The 14,404-nt window shown below is 40.4% G+C and overlaps 3 protein-coding genes across 3 annotated transcripts; all 3 read left to right on the top strand.

The window, feature by feature from the left end:
* Positions 1-2,605: 2,605 nt before the first annotated feature.
* LOC130693126 (uncharacterized) lies at positions 2,606-7,757 on the top strand. Its single transcript, XM_057516245.2, has 10 exons — positions 2,606-2,886; positions 2,964-3,219; positions 3,291-3,665; positions 3,716-3,844; positions 3,914-4,140; positions 4,209-4,995; positions 5,092-5,208; positions 5,270-5,401; positions 5,472-5,687; positions 5,777-7,757. The coding sequence occupies exons 1-10, from the start codon at positions 2,633-2,635 to the stop codon at positions 7,664-7,666; spliced, it is 4,383 nt and encodes a 1,460-aa protein (XP_057372228.1). The 5' UTR covers positions 2,606-2,632; the 3' UTR covers positions 7,667-7,757.
* Positions 7,758-9,410: 1,653 nt separating this feature from the next.
* LOC130693122 (calcium permeable stress-gated cation channel 1-like) lies at positions 9,411-11,633 on the top strand. The gene has a single exon (XM_057516242.1). The coding sequence runs from the start codon at positions 9,411-9,413 to the stop codon at positions 11,631-11,633; it is 2,223 nt and encodes a 740-aa protein (XP_057372225.1).
* Positions 11,634-12,048: 415 nt separating this feature from the next.
* Positions 12,049-14,122, top strand: LOC130693133 (uncharacterized). Its single transcript, XM_057516255.2, has 4 exons — positions 12,049-12,361; positions 12,418-12,890; positions 12,955-13,092; positions 13,159-14,122. Exons 1-4 carry the CDS (start codon positions 12,108-12,110, stop codon positions 13,962-13,964), a joined length of 1,671 nt encoding a protein of 556 aa, XP_057372238.1. The 5' UTR covers positions 12,049-12,107; the 3' UTR covers positions 13,965-14,122.
* The last annotated feature ends 282 nt before the right edge of the window (positions 14,123-14,404 follow it).

Genomic DNA, 14,404 nt, shown 5'->3' on the forward strand with positions numbered 1-14,404 from the left:
AAGGAAAAAAAATTTCAATAGTGCTGAATCAATGACTCAGTTCAACAACTATTTTCTGACAAACACACTCCCACGCTTCGCCGTCCTTTTGTTACCATTGGTACACTTATTAGTTTCTATTCTCAACTCTGTTCTTTTCAATTCTCATTTTAATCCGAAGGTAATAATTCAACGACGAATAGAACAGTCATCTTTAAAACAAATGCGAAGAGAGAAGGAAACAAGGTCGAATTAGATGGGAAAAGGTTACCAGATTTCCATTTTTAAAAAATAAAATAAATTGTTTGGATGTACCTCGGATATAAAAATTGAATTCTTATTACGGATTAAATCAGGTCACACTAAATTAATACAACAATTATTTCTATTTTATAATCCCCAATTGTACCGCATACTTTACTGTTTGCCCTCTAAGGAAAAAGAACTACCGGGCATGCTCAATAACCTCACCGATGATGACTGATGAATTTTCCAGCAACTTTCCAACAGCTTTCACGTCGAGCCAGCTGTGACAGGAGAACACTGACACTAACGCAAAAGGTTTCAGTTTCATGTCGACATGGCCAAAAGATCCGCAGCATCTTTTCACGTCACGTCACACTTGTTCCATAAAATGTTATGCAACGATGGCGAAAGCAATGAAAAAACGAAACTTTGTAAAAATGTTGACGTCATTGGTGCGTGTCTGTTGTCTGCTCTAATTAAACACCATCATTGTACGTAACGTTTAACTAAATTGCAGTGTGACTGGCGTAATACGAAGCACTGAAAAATTACGTCTCAAATTCTAACACTGTTGAAATACCCACGAATACTTGGGCTTTAACTGCATCACATCAATTCACTTGAGTAACAGAGTTTGGACAAATACAATTACCCAGCCGTTTGACACCCATCACCGACAGAGTTCAAAGAGCGACTAATTGAGTGATGCAGCGACTGTCGAAGAAGAAAGAAAGCGGCCATTTTGATTTTTGTTCACCCTTCCCCCCAGCTGACAAAATTTCCCTCCAAAAAACCTTGCTGTTTCTTGGAACTGTCGAAACAAAAATGGCCGAATAGCAAATTTCCAATGATGAAGGGAAAGGCAAACACTCGGGACAATGTAACTGCTGGTGGAGAAAACCCAATTACCGAGCTTTTTTTCAGTAAAAATGCACGCAGATGATTCTGTCTGTCATGGCAGCTAAACTCGTTGGTCAGTTGCAGAGCCACGATTCATCTTGTGATAGTAACGGAGCATCCACACCAACAGCCGGAGTTCGTCGAGTCAGTCAACATACTAACACTACAACCGGAATAAATTATTTTCAAGCGGAGCCCAACATGAATTGCGTCCGCCAGATAGAATGTTCAATTCAGTTCTGATCAGGTAATCCGCCGGCAATGATGAGCGAAGCCCAGCATTCGTTTATTCCGCTGGATGGCGTTCTAAAGAGTCAAATGATGAGGCCGCGTACCAGCAACCTATTGCAAGATTGGAATGTTGGCGAACCTACCGCTAGAGATCGGAGTCGAATGAACGCTGCCAACAATAATATGCAACAATCACCGCCAATGACCAGGGACGAAGTAGTTGCCCAACAGGCGAGGAGGAAGCATCAAGCGACCGAATCATCGTTGTCGTTCAATCAGGGCGGAACAATCATTTCTGCTAATTGATAATTATACCCAAGTAATATGTTTAAATAATATACAATTATTGGCTCATTTACATTTGCCATCAAGGCGGGAGGATTTCGTTTACAAACAAGGTTTCACGTTACCGGCCATCGAGCAGTGTCCTGCAAGTGGATGACAAATCAAATTACCAGTTCACTAGAGCATGACATAATCATCATTTCTATCGACCCATCGTTCACTCCATGGATTGGCAACTTTTTAACACAACTGTTTCACACTATTTAGAATGCTTTTTCCTATTTCCATTTCATTTTTTTAAAAACCTAACCGTCATTCGGCTTTTGACCTTTGTCTGCTGATAATATATCATACACACTAATCGTTCACATTTCACTTTACATTTCGAAAACAATTTTGAAAAAAAGAAAAGAAAATGGTTTCGAAACATCAAGCTTAGTTACAGATAGCGACGCTAAATCCCCTGATAAATTTAGGGTTTACATGAAAAAGATCAAGTGACGTCAGAGCTGAGTCTCCTGCTAAGTTATTAATTAGTGTTCTGAGAATGCAAAGAAGAAAACAAAGAACGATTAAAGTCATGTCAAAAAAGCAAGACATTGGAATAAAATGGATTGTCACGATCTTCAGTTTTAAGTTTCTTAGAAAATGTCTGTTGCTCACGCAAAACTTTTCCCGCAAAATGATCGGGAAGCCTTTAGGCGTATCGGCAAATCAAAGTTTACAAACGGTTTTCAGTTTTAAAGACAAACATTACGTCAAATTTGTCTTATCTTTCCAGCTAGCTTCCGAACGATAAACAATAAATATATATATGTGTAGGGGTCGTATTATTTACACTAGAAATAAAACGTAACTTTTTAATCGCGTTGGCAAAGATAAAAGTACAAGACGAGACGCTGTACATCGTTCACAAATTTGACTGTTTAACAGCTCTTCAATTCGAGCGGGCTGCGATCAGTTCCAAGTCAAATTGTAATTTTGAATCAAGATGGCATCCAGAAAAAAACGTTACCCTCCTCCGTGGGCAATCCACCGGCGTCAGCCTAGTGTTTCGGCCAGCGCCAACAGCAGCGGAGTTGTGCTCGGTTACGATAAGGGTGAGAGGGTCACTTTGCAAAAAATTCCGTTTAAACCTGATGAGAAGAGGGATGAAGAAAGTGAGCGCTACTGGGAAAATCTCACAAAGTTACGCGATGATAATCTGGTCCAGTATCGCAGCTTTACGCTACAGGATGATGGCAGGTAATTAAACACTATTGCTTCATTTCCTGTCTTCAGTTAGAATTCAAGTTAATTGTACAAGTGCTCGGAATGAATAGATACCTTGCAATGGAGTTGTGTCAGGGAACGATGCTCGAATACTGTCGCGGAAAATTAGACAGCGCAATTGCGTCACTCGTTAAAGGAATTGATGTCATGTGGCAAATTACGTGCGCTGTCGATTACCTCGATCGCCAAGGAATTGGGCACGGAGATTTGAAACTGGAAAATGTGCTTTTTAAAAAAGTCGATTCGGAACCCCAACGGGTTATTGCCAAACTATCCGGATATGGATGCAATTTTCTCCAATCTAGGGTAGGAAAAAAATTATCTTTCAATTCCAAACTTAAGTAAATATTTATTCTCTCAATTGGATAACTTACAAGGATGACGTCAAGACGGATTTCTCCAAACTCGGCCGCTTTTACATTTCCGCTGCAACTAAAAGGGAGACGAGGCCAAAGGGACCTCGCACCACGTGGAATTTGGTTGGAATCGATTCTGAGGCCCAAAATCTTGCATTGGAATTGATTAATCTTGTGGCTATTGCTAAAAAACCGTTTACGTTTGAAGCTGGCACATTACTGCGACACCCGTTTTTTATCCGTTACTGCCAATTTGCGTTACCAAGACTATTTAACGAGCAGGCTAACAAGGAAATTTTGACAAGGTTAAAAATGAAAGAAAACCTTACAATATGGACGAAATCTTTAGGTAATGGCCAGCCTTCACACGAAGATTTCAGCGACCTAGAGAGGATTGTAAGTTAAAATGTCTCGAATTGTTTTTTAACATAATAATTTTTTTTTAGCTTTTTTTAGAAAATAAAGACATGGAAACTTCGTTAATTGAGGTGTCCACAAGAACACTTGAATTACTTTCGCAATACATTTGGCATCTTTCCACTACCTCAGCTGCCATCCCTCAAGTAGATAAACAAGTATAAGAGTATATGTACTGTAGAACATACGGTACGCAAAATAATGCCTTGAAATCATTTAATATTTAGAGATCCCGTCTGGAAATAAGAGAGCCTTTAGGAAATGGGAGTTTTGGAGATGTGTACAAATGTTTTTATACCAATAACGACGGAATGCAAATTCTGGCTGCCTGCAAAACAAGTAAAACAGGCGACGAATCCATTAACGTATTTCAACGCGAAATCGTTACTCTGAAGCAACTGGAGAATTTATTCATCATTAAGTACCTAGAAGTCGTAGAAGTGGATAAGAAACCGTAATTAGTCTTACAATTTGCACTATAATGTTAACATTCATTGGATGAAATTTGTTGATGCTCGGCAGGTATATCGTCATGGAATTGTGCCAGGGCTCCTTAAAGGAGTACGTTCTAGGAACGTTGAAACGAATTCCTAAAGACTCGTTCGATGACAAAATAATAATAAGTCAAGTAGCCCTTGGCATGGCCTACCTCCACAGCAAAGGAATCATCCACAAGGATTTAAAACTCGAAAATATCCTACTTCAATGTCAACCGCCTAAATCCAATATTATATTGATCAAGATCGCTGATTTTGGAATTGCTAAAAAACTGAAACCGGAATCTTCTAGTTTCAGTGTGACTAGTCTCCCTGGTACACAATCTTACATGGCACCCGAACTTCTCCGTGCTCCTGAAGGCCTTTATCCGGCCAATTTTTCCAGCGACGTGTATGCTTTGGGCATAACAATTGCGCGAATTGTGTTAAAAGGAGATCATCCTTTCCCTGGCCCCCTTTACGCACAAACGAATTCCATGGCTCGGGGGATGGTTCCACCAAATCTTCAACATCTCAATTGGGACCTGATTGATTTGATCCTCAAATTAACAGATAAAGATCCAGGAAAACGTCCTAGCATGGCCTTAGTTTTGTGCCATCCATATTTCGTCTTGACAAATGACAAGACCAAAAGACATTTCATCGATCATCTATGGGCACACAGCAATTCGAAGGAGGATAAAAAGAATTCAATGAAACAAATGTTCAACAGCCACAATTTCCAGGAGTGGTACACAACAATCACTGCTGATACGCAAGAAACTGCCAAGGAGATCGCCGATAGGGAGGAAACTCATCGATTGTTTAGCCAAGTAAGTGTCGGTTAATGGTAAAACAGCATGCAATTTCGATTTTTTTTTGTAAAGCTAAGTAAACATTTGTGGAAATCACAAATCTCACTACTTCAGATTCAACCAGATTGCACAGTTGAAAGTTTGTACGGTCCGGCCAAACAATACAAACAAAAAATTCAAAACGTATTGAAAGCGGAATACGATGATAAAATTGCAAATCAAATCAACCAGGTATACACCAAGTGTAGCAGCTCAATGTCAACATCACTCTGATTTCAACCCAACATTTCAGATCATTTCGAATCACGTTCTGTTTGTTCACGATCATACCCATGGTCGCACAATTTCGCAACCCACTGCCGAATCGATTGACCATAGAGAAACATCGGAAAAGAATGCAAACCTAGGAAATGAAATTAGTAAGGTATTCATCAAAGAGATAACATTGACCTACGCTGATCAATTAAATAATGGGACAAACTACCACATTTTAGACGAGTACAGTGCAATTTCTACAAAACCAATTTTCCCTAAACCGTTTGCACAAAATGGTTAAAACTAAGCCAGCGCTTTTGGTGTCGTATTTGTGGTCTTGCTTGGCCGACACGATCAACAACAAACCTGCCGATCCATCGGAGACCGCAATGAATCAACAAAACCCGATGTCTTCCGGCAAAAGGAAGTATCAACTAGCACAATTCAGAAAATTGGTATTCAATCCAGTTACTCTTGTCTGAATTTTAAACCAATTGAGAATGATCTTTGCCTTTAGCTAACTTGATTGCAAATGTTTGTGCAGATTACCAACGAGTTGCAATGGAGCAGTTTGTTCTATGATGACGACGAACAAATCGCCGACGAGCTATGGAAAATGAAGTATCCCGAAAGTAACGAAATTCCACAAGAAGCGAAAAAAGAAATTATGCGAACAGCGGCGAAATGCAACATCTCGCCAGCTATTTGGTCGGAATTGCTGAATTGGATGGGAACAAGCGCCGATTCAGTTCTACTTCACGAAGTAGTTCAAAGCCACGTTCCAAATGCTCCAAAAATTGCAGATATGCTTCTACAAAAATATTTGTTGAAGGAAGAACAACTTTCTTCGTTTCATTTGGTGGCCTTTAATGAAGGAAGCTATGCATACGGTATCATGAAAATGCTTTTTGATAACAAAATAATTCCAACCGTAACCGAAGATGGACTTACTCCGGTTCACATCGCAGCCCAAAATGAGTCGAATTGCGGATGGGCGATGTTAAAACTTCTCCTGGATAACGGAGCGGACCCAAACGCTCGTTTTCAAAACGGAACCACACCCGTCCACTGGGCCGTCATGAATCAAGGGAGGCACGCAGCCGAAATGTTAAAACTCCTACTCGATCGCGGTGGCGATAGCGATAAGATCGATGAAAATGGTCTCGAGCCAATTCACTATGCAACGTTGAATACTAGTGATTCTGCATTCATGCTGTTGGACGTGCTCCTTAAAAAACGAGGTGCCAACGCCACTGACAGCACTGGAAGAACGTTACTTCACTTTGCAGTGTTAAATGAAGGACATTTTGCACAAGAAATATTAAACAAATTGATTGAAAGTGGAGAAAACCCTAATGCCCGAGATGACAAGGGACGAACCCCCCTTCACTTAGCAACACGCGATGAAAAAATTCATCAACTTGAATTGATGCGAATTTTGTTACAAAACAGCGGCGATCCGAATGCTATCGATCAATCAGGATGGACACCTGTTCACTACGCAGCGGCTAGTGAAAACGAAGATGCCCATGAAAAACTGAAACTTTTGTTAACTTGTAAGGAAAATTTAACTATTCAAGACAAAGACGGACTCACACCTATTCATTGTACCATCATCAATAAAGGCAAATGTGGGGACAAAATGAGAAAACTGGTGGGTGTAAACCCAGAAAAAACAAACGCACACCTCAACTGCAATGGTGAAACGCTTCTTCATAACCTTGTCAGTAAGAATGACGGTAAACTGGATCTTGTTCAAATGGTAATCGATAATGGAGGCGATCCCAACGCAACAGACAAGTTTGGACGCTCACCTGTTCACTCAGTTGTAAGGCTGAACGAGTCACTCGCGGGACTAAACATGTTGAGGTTGCTGCTTGAAAATGGAGGAAACGTTAACCTACAAGACAAGGCAAACCAATTCACACCTGTTCATTATGCGGCATCTAGTTTGAAACTGGGAGTACCTGAAAAGATGAAGATCCTCCTTAAAAGCGGCGGAGATGTAAATAAGCAGGGCAATGACAGGATCACACCTTTACATTTAGCGGTTGGAAACTCGGGAATTTACGGACCTCAACTGACAAGAATGTTACTCAAACTTGAAGCTAATCCGAATGCTATGGATACCCAACAGCGAACGCCTTTGCATGAAGCAATCAGAAATGCGCAAGATGACATTAGTTTTGACGCTATCCACCAACTGGTCGGAATGGGTGCAAATCCGAACGCTCGCGATAGCAACGGATGGACGCCGATGCATTACGCCGTCCAACATAGAAGACGCAATTCGGTCAAAATGGTGGAGCTTCTGTTACAACATGGAGGAAGCATGAAGATCAAAGACAATAAAGGGATGACGCCCCACCGTCTTGCCAAATGCTGCCTGCCCGAGTGCTTGCCTATTTATAAACGTCTAAATAACGAAGAATAACAAAATACCTTTTACAAAAGGTGGTACGGCAGTTGCTTTTTTAACGTAGTCATTCTGTATTACTAAAAAATTCAATCTTCATTATGCAAATAAAAAGGAAAAAATTTCGCTAGGGTTGAATCAATAACACAGGACAACTGCTTTCTGATAAAACACAATTCCACGCTTTTCTTTCCTTTTGTTATTACTGTTACAACTTCGTGATTTCTGTTCTCAACTTTCTTCTCGTCATATTCTCACTTCAAACTGAAGGAATTAGTTCAGTAACGAATAGAACCGACTTTTTTCAAACAAATGCGAACAAAGGGAAACAAGGTCGAATGCCACGGGGAAAGGTTACCGGATTTCCACAATTAAAAAATAAATAAATTGTTTGGATGTACCTCGGATATTGAATTTAAATTTTTATTTAAGGAGTAAGACAGATCACAGTAAATTAATACAACAATTATCTCTATATTATAATCCCCAATTGTACCAAATACGTTACTGCTACACGCCTAACGAAAAAGAACTACCAGGCACGCCCACTAACCTTTCTGACGATGACTGATGAATTTTCCAACTTCCCAATAACAGCTTTCCCATTGAACCAGCTGTAACACTAAAACGCAAAAGGAATCGGTTTTTATGTCCCACAGCATCTTTTCACGTCACATCTTGCTTCTTAAAAAGTTATGCATCCACGCTTCTAACTAAACACCAGCATTGTACGTAACGTTTAACAACCATTGCAGTGTAACTGGCATAATATGAAGCACTGAAAAATTACGTCTGAAATTCTAATAATGTAGAAATGCCCACTAACACTTTGACTTTAATTGTATCAATTAAATTCACTTGTCTAAAACATTTCAAAGAAATTCAACTACCCCACAGTGGCACAGCTATCACCGTCAACGTCCAAAGATTGACTGATGCAGCGACTGTAGACGAAGAAAGAAAGCGGCCATTTTTTATTTTTGCTCACCCTTCCCTTTCTTCTTTCTAAAAACCTTGGAGTTTCTTGGAACTGTCGAAACAAAAAAGGGCCAAATAGCAAATGGCCAACGGCATGAAGGGAAAGGCAACCACTTGAGGCAATGTAACTGATGGAGAAACTTAATTACCGGCAGTAAATGCCACCTTCAATTCAAATTATTGTCTCGCGTCGAAAAAGAAATCTGACTAGAACCCAATTCTTGTTCGCGTCAACACCCAATATCTAATACGGATGCTGTGGTTGTCAGTTTTTGTGGGCTTCCGTTACAATAATAGAGAACCATATATAGCAGACTCCACAAGAATCCGTGTCGTAGAGTACGATAGACGTTTCAATTTCAGTCTTTCTTCAACATTCTAAATGTGATAAGTTCTCTTCTTCGCTAGAAAAACTGTGTTTATTGGACTGTGAATTATTTCGATGCTTTCGGACTTTCTCATAAAACTATTCCACCAGTTTGATAGCGACTGTTTATGCATTCAAAAAGTTAGGATTTCTAACGCTGTTTTGTAAATGTCGTTAAGTGAATTGGCTTCGGTAATCGTGTTTATCTAAGTAACGTCGGTGAGACCTCTCTGAAAGCAGTGCCAAGTTGATAAATGATGAATGGTTTTCAACAGTGTGATTGTTGAGTGGATTAGCATGCAGTTGGAAATAATTAACTGAACATTGGAATTATTATAATTGCATTTATTTGCACATCACCAAAGGATATTCCAAGTATCACAAATGAATTGCAATAAAACGGATGGGAAAATCAAAATGAATTGCAATCATACAGAATTAGAAATCAACACGTCAAACTGCACGAATACAGACGCATACGCTTACGGAATTTCAATCGACATTGGATGGTTTAACGAATGGATTGTCTGGGAAGGCGGAATTGCTTTCAACACTGTCTACTGGTTACTCATCTTACTCATTTCTTTCATCATTCTTTATCTTCTCCGCTGGAAACTCAATTGCCGGCTTCTCACCGAACGATTAGACGGACTTGAAGATCCCCCACCACCTGTGAAACGAGCCAGCCATTGGGTACATTTGCTGAATTTCTCCATCGATGAAGAAGCAATCGGCAAAGATGGATCCACTTTTCTCTGGTTTCAATATCGACTAATTCAAATCGAATTCCTTAGAATGGCTCTTGGTATCGTTTTGATTATCATGCATTTCCATAGCGACCAATTAGGTGAATGGCCTAACAAAACTCTGCGTTCTACGGGTCTTTACAATAGTGGCGTTAATGGGACTCACGGTGTTATCTGCAGTGCAATTCTAACAGTGTTGGCTTGGCTGATGAAGAAGCACGGACAACATCGTTGTATCCGCTCATTGGCCAGTCACGATGTCAATAGCAATTCGAGCATTTGTAATCGCAAATGGCTTATGATTACTGGACTTCCACTTACCACCACTGTCGATTCGCTATTGGAATACTTGATGTGCACGTTTGAAAGCAGTTTTAGCGTCAAAGGAATTCACAGGGAACAGATTGTGATGGCCCACGGTCTGAGTAAATTGCTGCCTGTGGTCGATCGCCTGGATTTGATTAGAAACGTTAAATTGCAGATAAACGGAAAGGCAAACAAAGGAAAGATTATTCAACGAAGATTTTGGGATTTTAAATCTTACTTTAAAAAAATTGATGCCCTTTCTTATTACAACAAGATGGAAGAAATGCTCACGATAGAAAAGGACAAAATAATCAACACATTGGAATTTACTGGAACAGTTTTCATACGTTTCGACAGCCCATCTGAAGCAAAAGCAGTTAAAATCGCCATCAGACGATACCAATCCAATTTGTTTTGGAAGAGGGAACAGCTGATGAACAATCAATTACAGCCATCTCGATGGACAGTTCGATATGCTCCGCCCGGCTCAGATCTCAGTTGGATCCATATGAAAAAACCACGACCCATTTGGAAGACAATGGCAGTATGGCTCAGACTGGCTGTCAGTTATTCAATTTACGTATTCGTGATGGCCGCACCTGCGTCCATAGTCCGTTGGCTCCACCTGGAAGGCCACGGCCTGGATCACGGTTCAGTTTTTTGGAAGCGATTCGTTTTACCTACGATGGTCTCATTTTTTACCACTACATTGACTAACTGGGTTACGCAACAAGATCAACACAGACGTCATTTAACTGTTACTAAAGCAAGTCTGGCCAGTTTTCGATCCATCTGCTTTTTGGAGATCATTCTCTACCTGGTACGAATGATGGCCAGAAAACCCCTGCCTTTATTACTGGCGGGCGACTTCAATAGCGACGATTTCCGGCTAGAATGTCTCTTCTTCCCAGTGCATGGTAGTTTCGTGGCTTGTTGCATCATCGTCAACACCATCAGTGGAATATTACTGAATCATTTACGCTTCGATTTCCTCTGGTCTTATACAAAAAAATGGTTTACATTTCGATCTGAAGAAGAAAAGAATGTCTACATTACCTCGTATAGAGCCGAATACAATTTTGCATCCAATTACGCCGAACTAGTCAGCAATTTCGCTCTGACGAGTATTTTTATCATGATATTTCCAGTGATCAGCCTAGTCTCGTGTGTCTTTTCGATCCTGCGATTCATAAGCGACAGAGCAGCGCTAACCCAAATTTATCCCGTCAGTCAAATCGGTCACAATTTACATCGGGAATCGATTAATATGGTGCTGAGATTCGGAATTGCTTCACCATTGACCTTACTTATCTATCGAAGAATTCAGCTCGGACCCAGTAGAAACCTACTTGATCCTGGCATCGTAGCTCCGTTGTGTTTAACGATCCTCTATTTAACGTATTTGGTTTATGCTCACTTTAAATCGAGGGGTGCCCTGCCGAAATGGTTCCGCCGTTTGTTGAGACTCCGGCCGAGAAATGCACGTTCGAATGAACAGGACGTGATCGATTCAATGAGCAATATCCAGAACGAGTATGATCCAGTAGCTCAAATTCGTGAAGACGCTCTGTGTAAAATTCAAGTTTAGTTGGGTGTTTTTAATTCAAAAGTTAATCTGTAAGCCAGGACAAGTTATAATACAAACAAATTTACATTTTGTGTTATCTCAAATTCATTTAAATATTTTATTACGTTTGATTTATCTTGTTACATTTGTACATGTTGTAGTACAGTCTTTAAAATTAACCCTTTCCCTCTTAGAAAAAAGTTTCCTTCAGCTCCTTACGTAAGAAAATTGCGTAAACCCTTTCTCTCCAAAATACGCGTTCATTTGAATCTTTACGTGTGTATTATTCAAACCGTTTTCTTTCCCTTCACAATTGTTCCCAATTCGTAACGGCTTCAAAAGATAACGCGTTATCTTGTTGCTTACAACTTTGTTATCTATGACTGACAGATTTACGTGCTAGATTATTTTAATGTAGATTTTATACTAGTTTGTCTTACACGATTTTCTAGCCGTCACTTAGCGTTTCATTAGTGAACAACCAAATCGTTCGCAATGGCTTTCTTAACCTCTTTACATCCAAAAACGTTAAACAAAAAAACCGGCACTTACTACGTGAAAAAGGACGTTCTCGGTGTCGGTAGTTTTAGCATCGTTTTTCGTGGTTCTCATCGCGGCCTGGATGTGGCTGTCAAACGAATCGAGTTGCATCGGCTGGATCCGGACGACCGTGAAGCCAAGTTGCAAATGAAACTCGAACACGAAAATGTTTTGAAAATCTTCGCTGTAGAAAAAGATGACGATTACAGGTACATTTCAAAACATTTTCAAATGATGTTACGTGCTACATTTTATGGTTTATCAGGTACATTATATTAGAGTTGTGCGTTGGAACCCTTGACCAAGTGTATGAGAAGGGCAAAGTGTACGAAGGACCTGCCCTGCCACCTGATCAAACAGTCATTTACCAAATTGCTATGGGATTGGATTACATCCATTCGAGAAATCTGGTCCATCGCGACGTCAAACCGGACAATATTCTCATTTCCAAAACGGGTGAAATGAAACTATCTGATTTCGGTTTGTGCAAACAAATTTGCCCGAGGGAAACGTTCTCGATGAGCGGATTTAAAGGAACTGCGTCGTGGATAGCGCCGGAGCTTTTAAAGGCAGTCGATAATGAAGGACAAATTCAAATTAAAGGTACAACAAATAGCGACATTTTCTCAGCGGGTTGCGTGTTTTTCGTGTTCGTCACGCGCGGGACCCATCCATTCGGTGACGACCATATCGCAGTGCAAATTAACATCCGCAATAATCAACAAGTCAACATTGACAGTGAGTGCATAGAACATAATTTCTTTTAAATTATTTTTGAATAACATAAACGAATTTTTTAAAGAATTAGATTCAGATCATTTTACGAGCTCTGTCATACGTAAAATGATTGAACCTGAACCATCACGCAGAATGCCTCTCACGCAAGTGAAAGAATTGTTCAAAGCGATCCCGCGGAGGCTTCGCGGGCTTGGCTCTTTAGGTCAGAAGCAATTTTAAAAAATGCGAAATAAAAATTGTCTTTTAATTATTTAAGTTCTGATTATAGGCTCGTTCAATGAAGTTGAAAATCGTAACACTACGAGCAACAAAGAAGGTATTCCACATACTCCGCCCGCGAGACGGCGCACGAAATCGATTCAAAGTGAAAGACGCAAACAATTGCACCATAAATTTCACGGAATCCATTTAAGCAGTTCACCTACCACCGATGCTGGGCAATTTTTCCCGATGGCCAAAGGAGCCACGTTGGGAGTCCCGCTGGAAAATTGCCCGCGGTCCACCAAACACGAAAACATTCCAAAGATAGTCGAAGTGTGTATCAGCATCATCGAAGAGCACGGAATGGACAGTGTTGGTGTGTATCGCGTTCCAGGTAACGTGTTGGTCGTCAACGATATCTCCGATTCCCTCAACAAAGGAGATTTCGATCAGTTACATCCGCGCGGGAATGAAGTCAACATCATCTCGTCCGTCATCAAATCATTCTTCCGCAAATTACCCGATCCATTAGTGACGTCAGAGTTTTACAGTTCTTTAATCGAAGCTAGCAAAATGGAACCGGAAGAATTCCGATTGACGGCCATCAAACAACTGGTGGAAGAATTACCCGATCCTCATTACTCGACGTTGCGTTACCTCATCGTTCACCTGTCTCGCGTGGCTCGTATGAGTAGTGTCAATAAAATGGATGCTCGGAATTTGGCTACAGTTTTTGGACCGACGTTAGTCAGGCCAGGTGATGACAGTATGGCAACCATGATGGCCGACATGCCTTACCAATGTCGCATTGTTGAAATGCTGATCGACAAAGTGGACTTCTTTTTCCCACCGTCATCCAATGACGCTGTTTAGCACTTCCCTGCCTATTTGAATAAAACCTTCTCAATCAATTGCTACCTCAAATTTTAAATACACTCAAATCGAATATCCATGTTCGTGCGATCGTCCACAGCACCTAATCCCATTTACAATTGTACAGCCCATTACGCTCAATAAACTGTTGAATTATGTTTGATAAATGGACGTAAATTAAATACATCGAAATGGTCATCTCTACTACATAATTTCCATTGGAAATCAATTGCAGATAGCGAAAACTGCGGCTTACTGACCAACGATTTTTAAACTATCGATAATTACAAAAATGGATCGAATACGTTACGCGGAGAAAATGAATCAAACGTTGAACGCATCCGTAAATCCTGAACTACAGGTTAACACCTCCAATTGCTCCCGTCCAGATGCTTACGACATTTCAATTGAAATTGGTTGGTTCAACGAATGGATTGTTT

Source organism: Daphnia carinata, chromosome 3, assembly GCF_022539665.2.
Source record: "Daphnia carinata strain CSIRO-1 chromosome 3, CSIRO_AGI_Dcar_HiC_V3, whole genome shotgun sequence".
Taxonomy (NCBI): Eukaryota; Metazoa; Arthropoda; class Branchiopoda; order Diplostraca; family Daphniidae; genus Daphnia; species Daphnia carinata.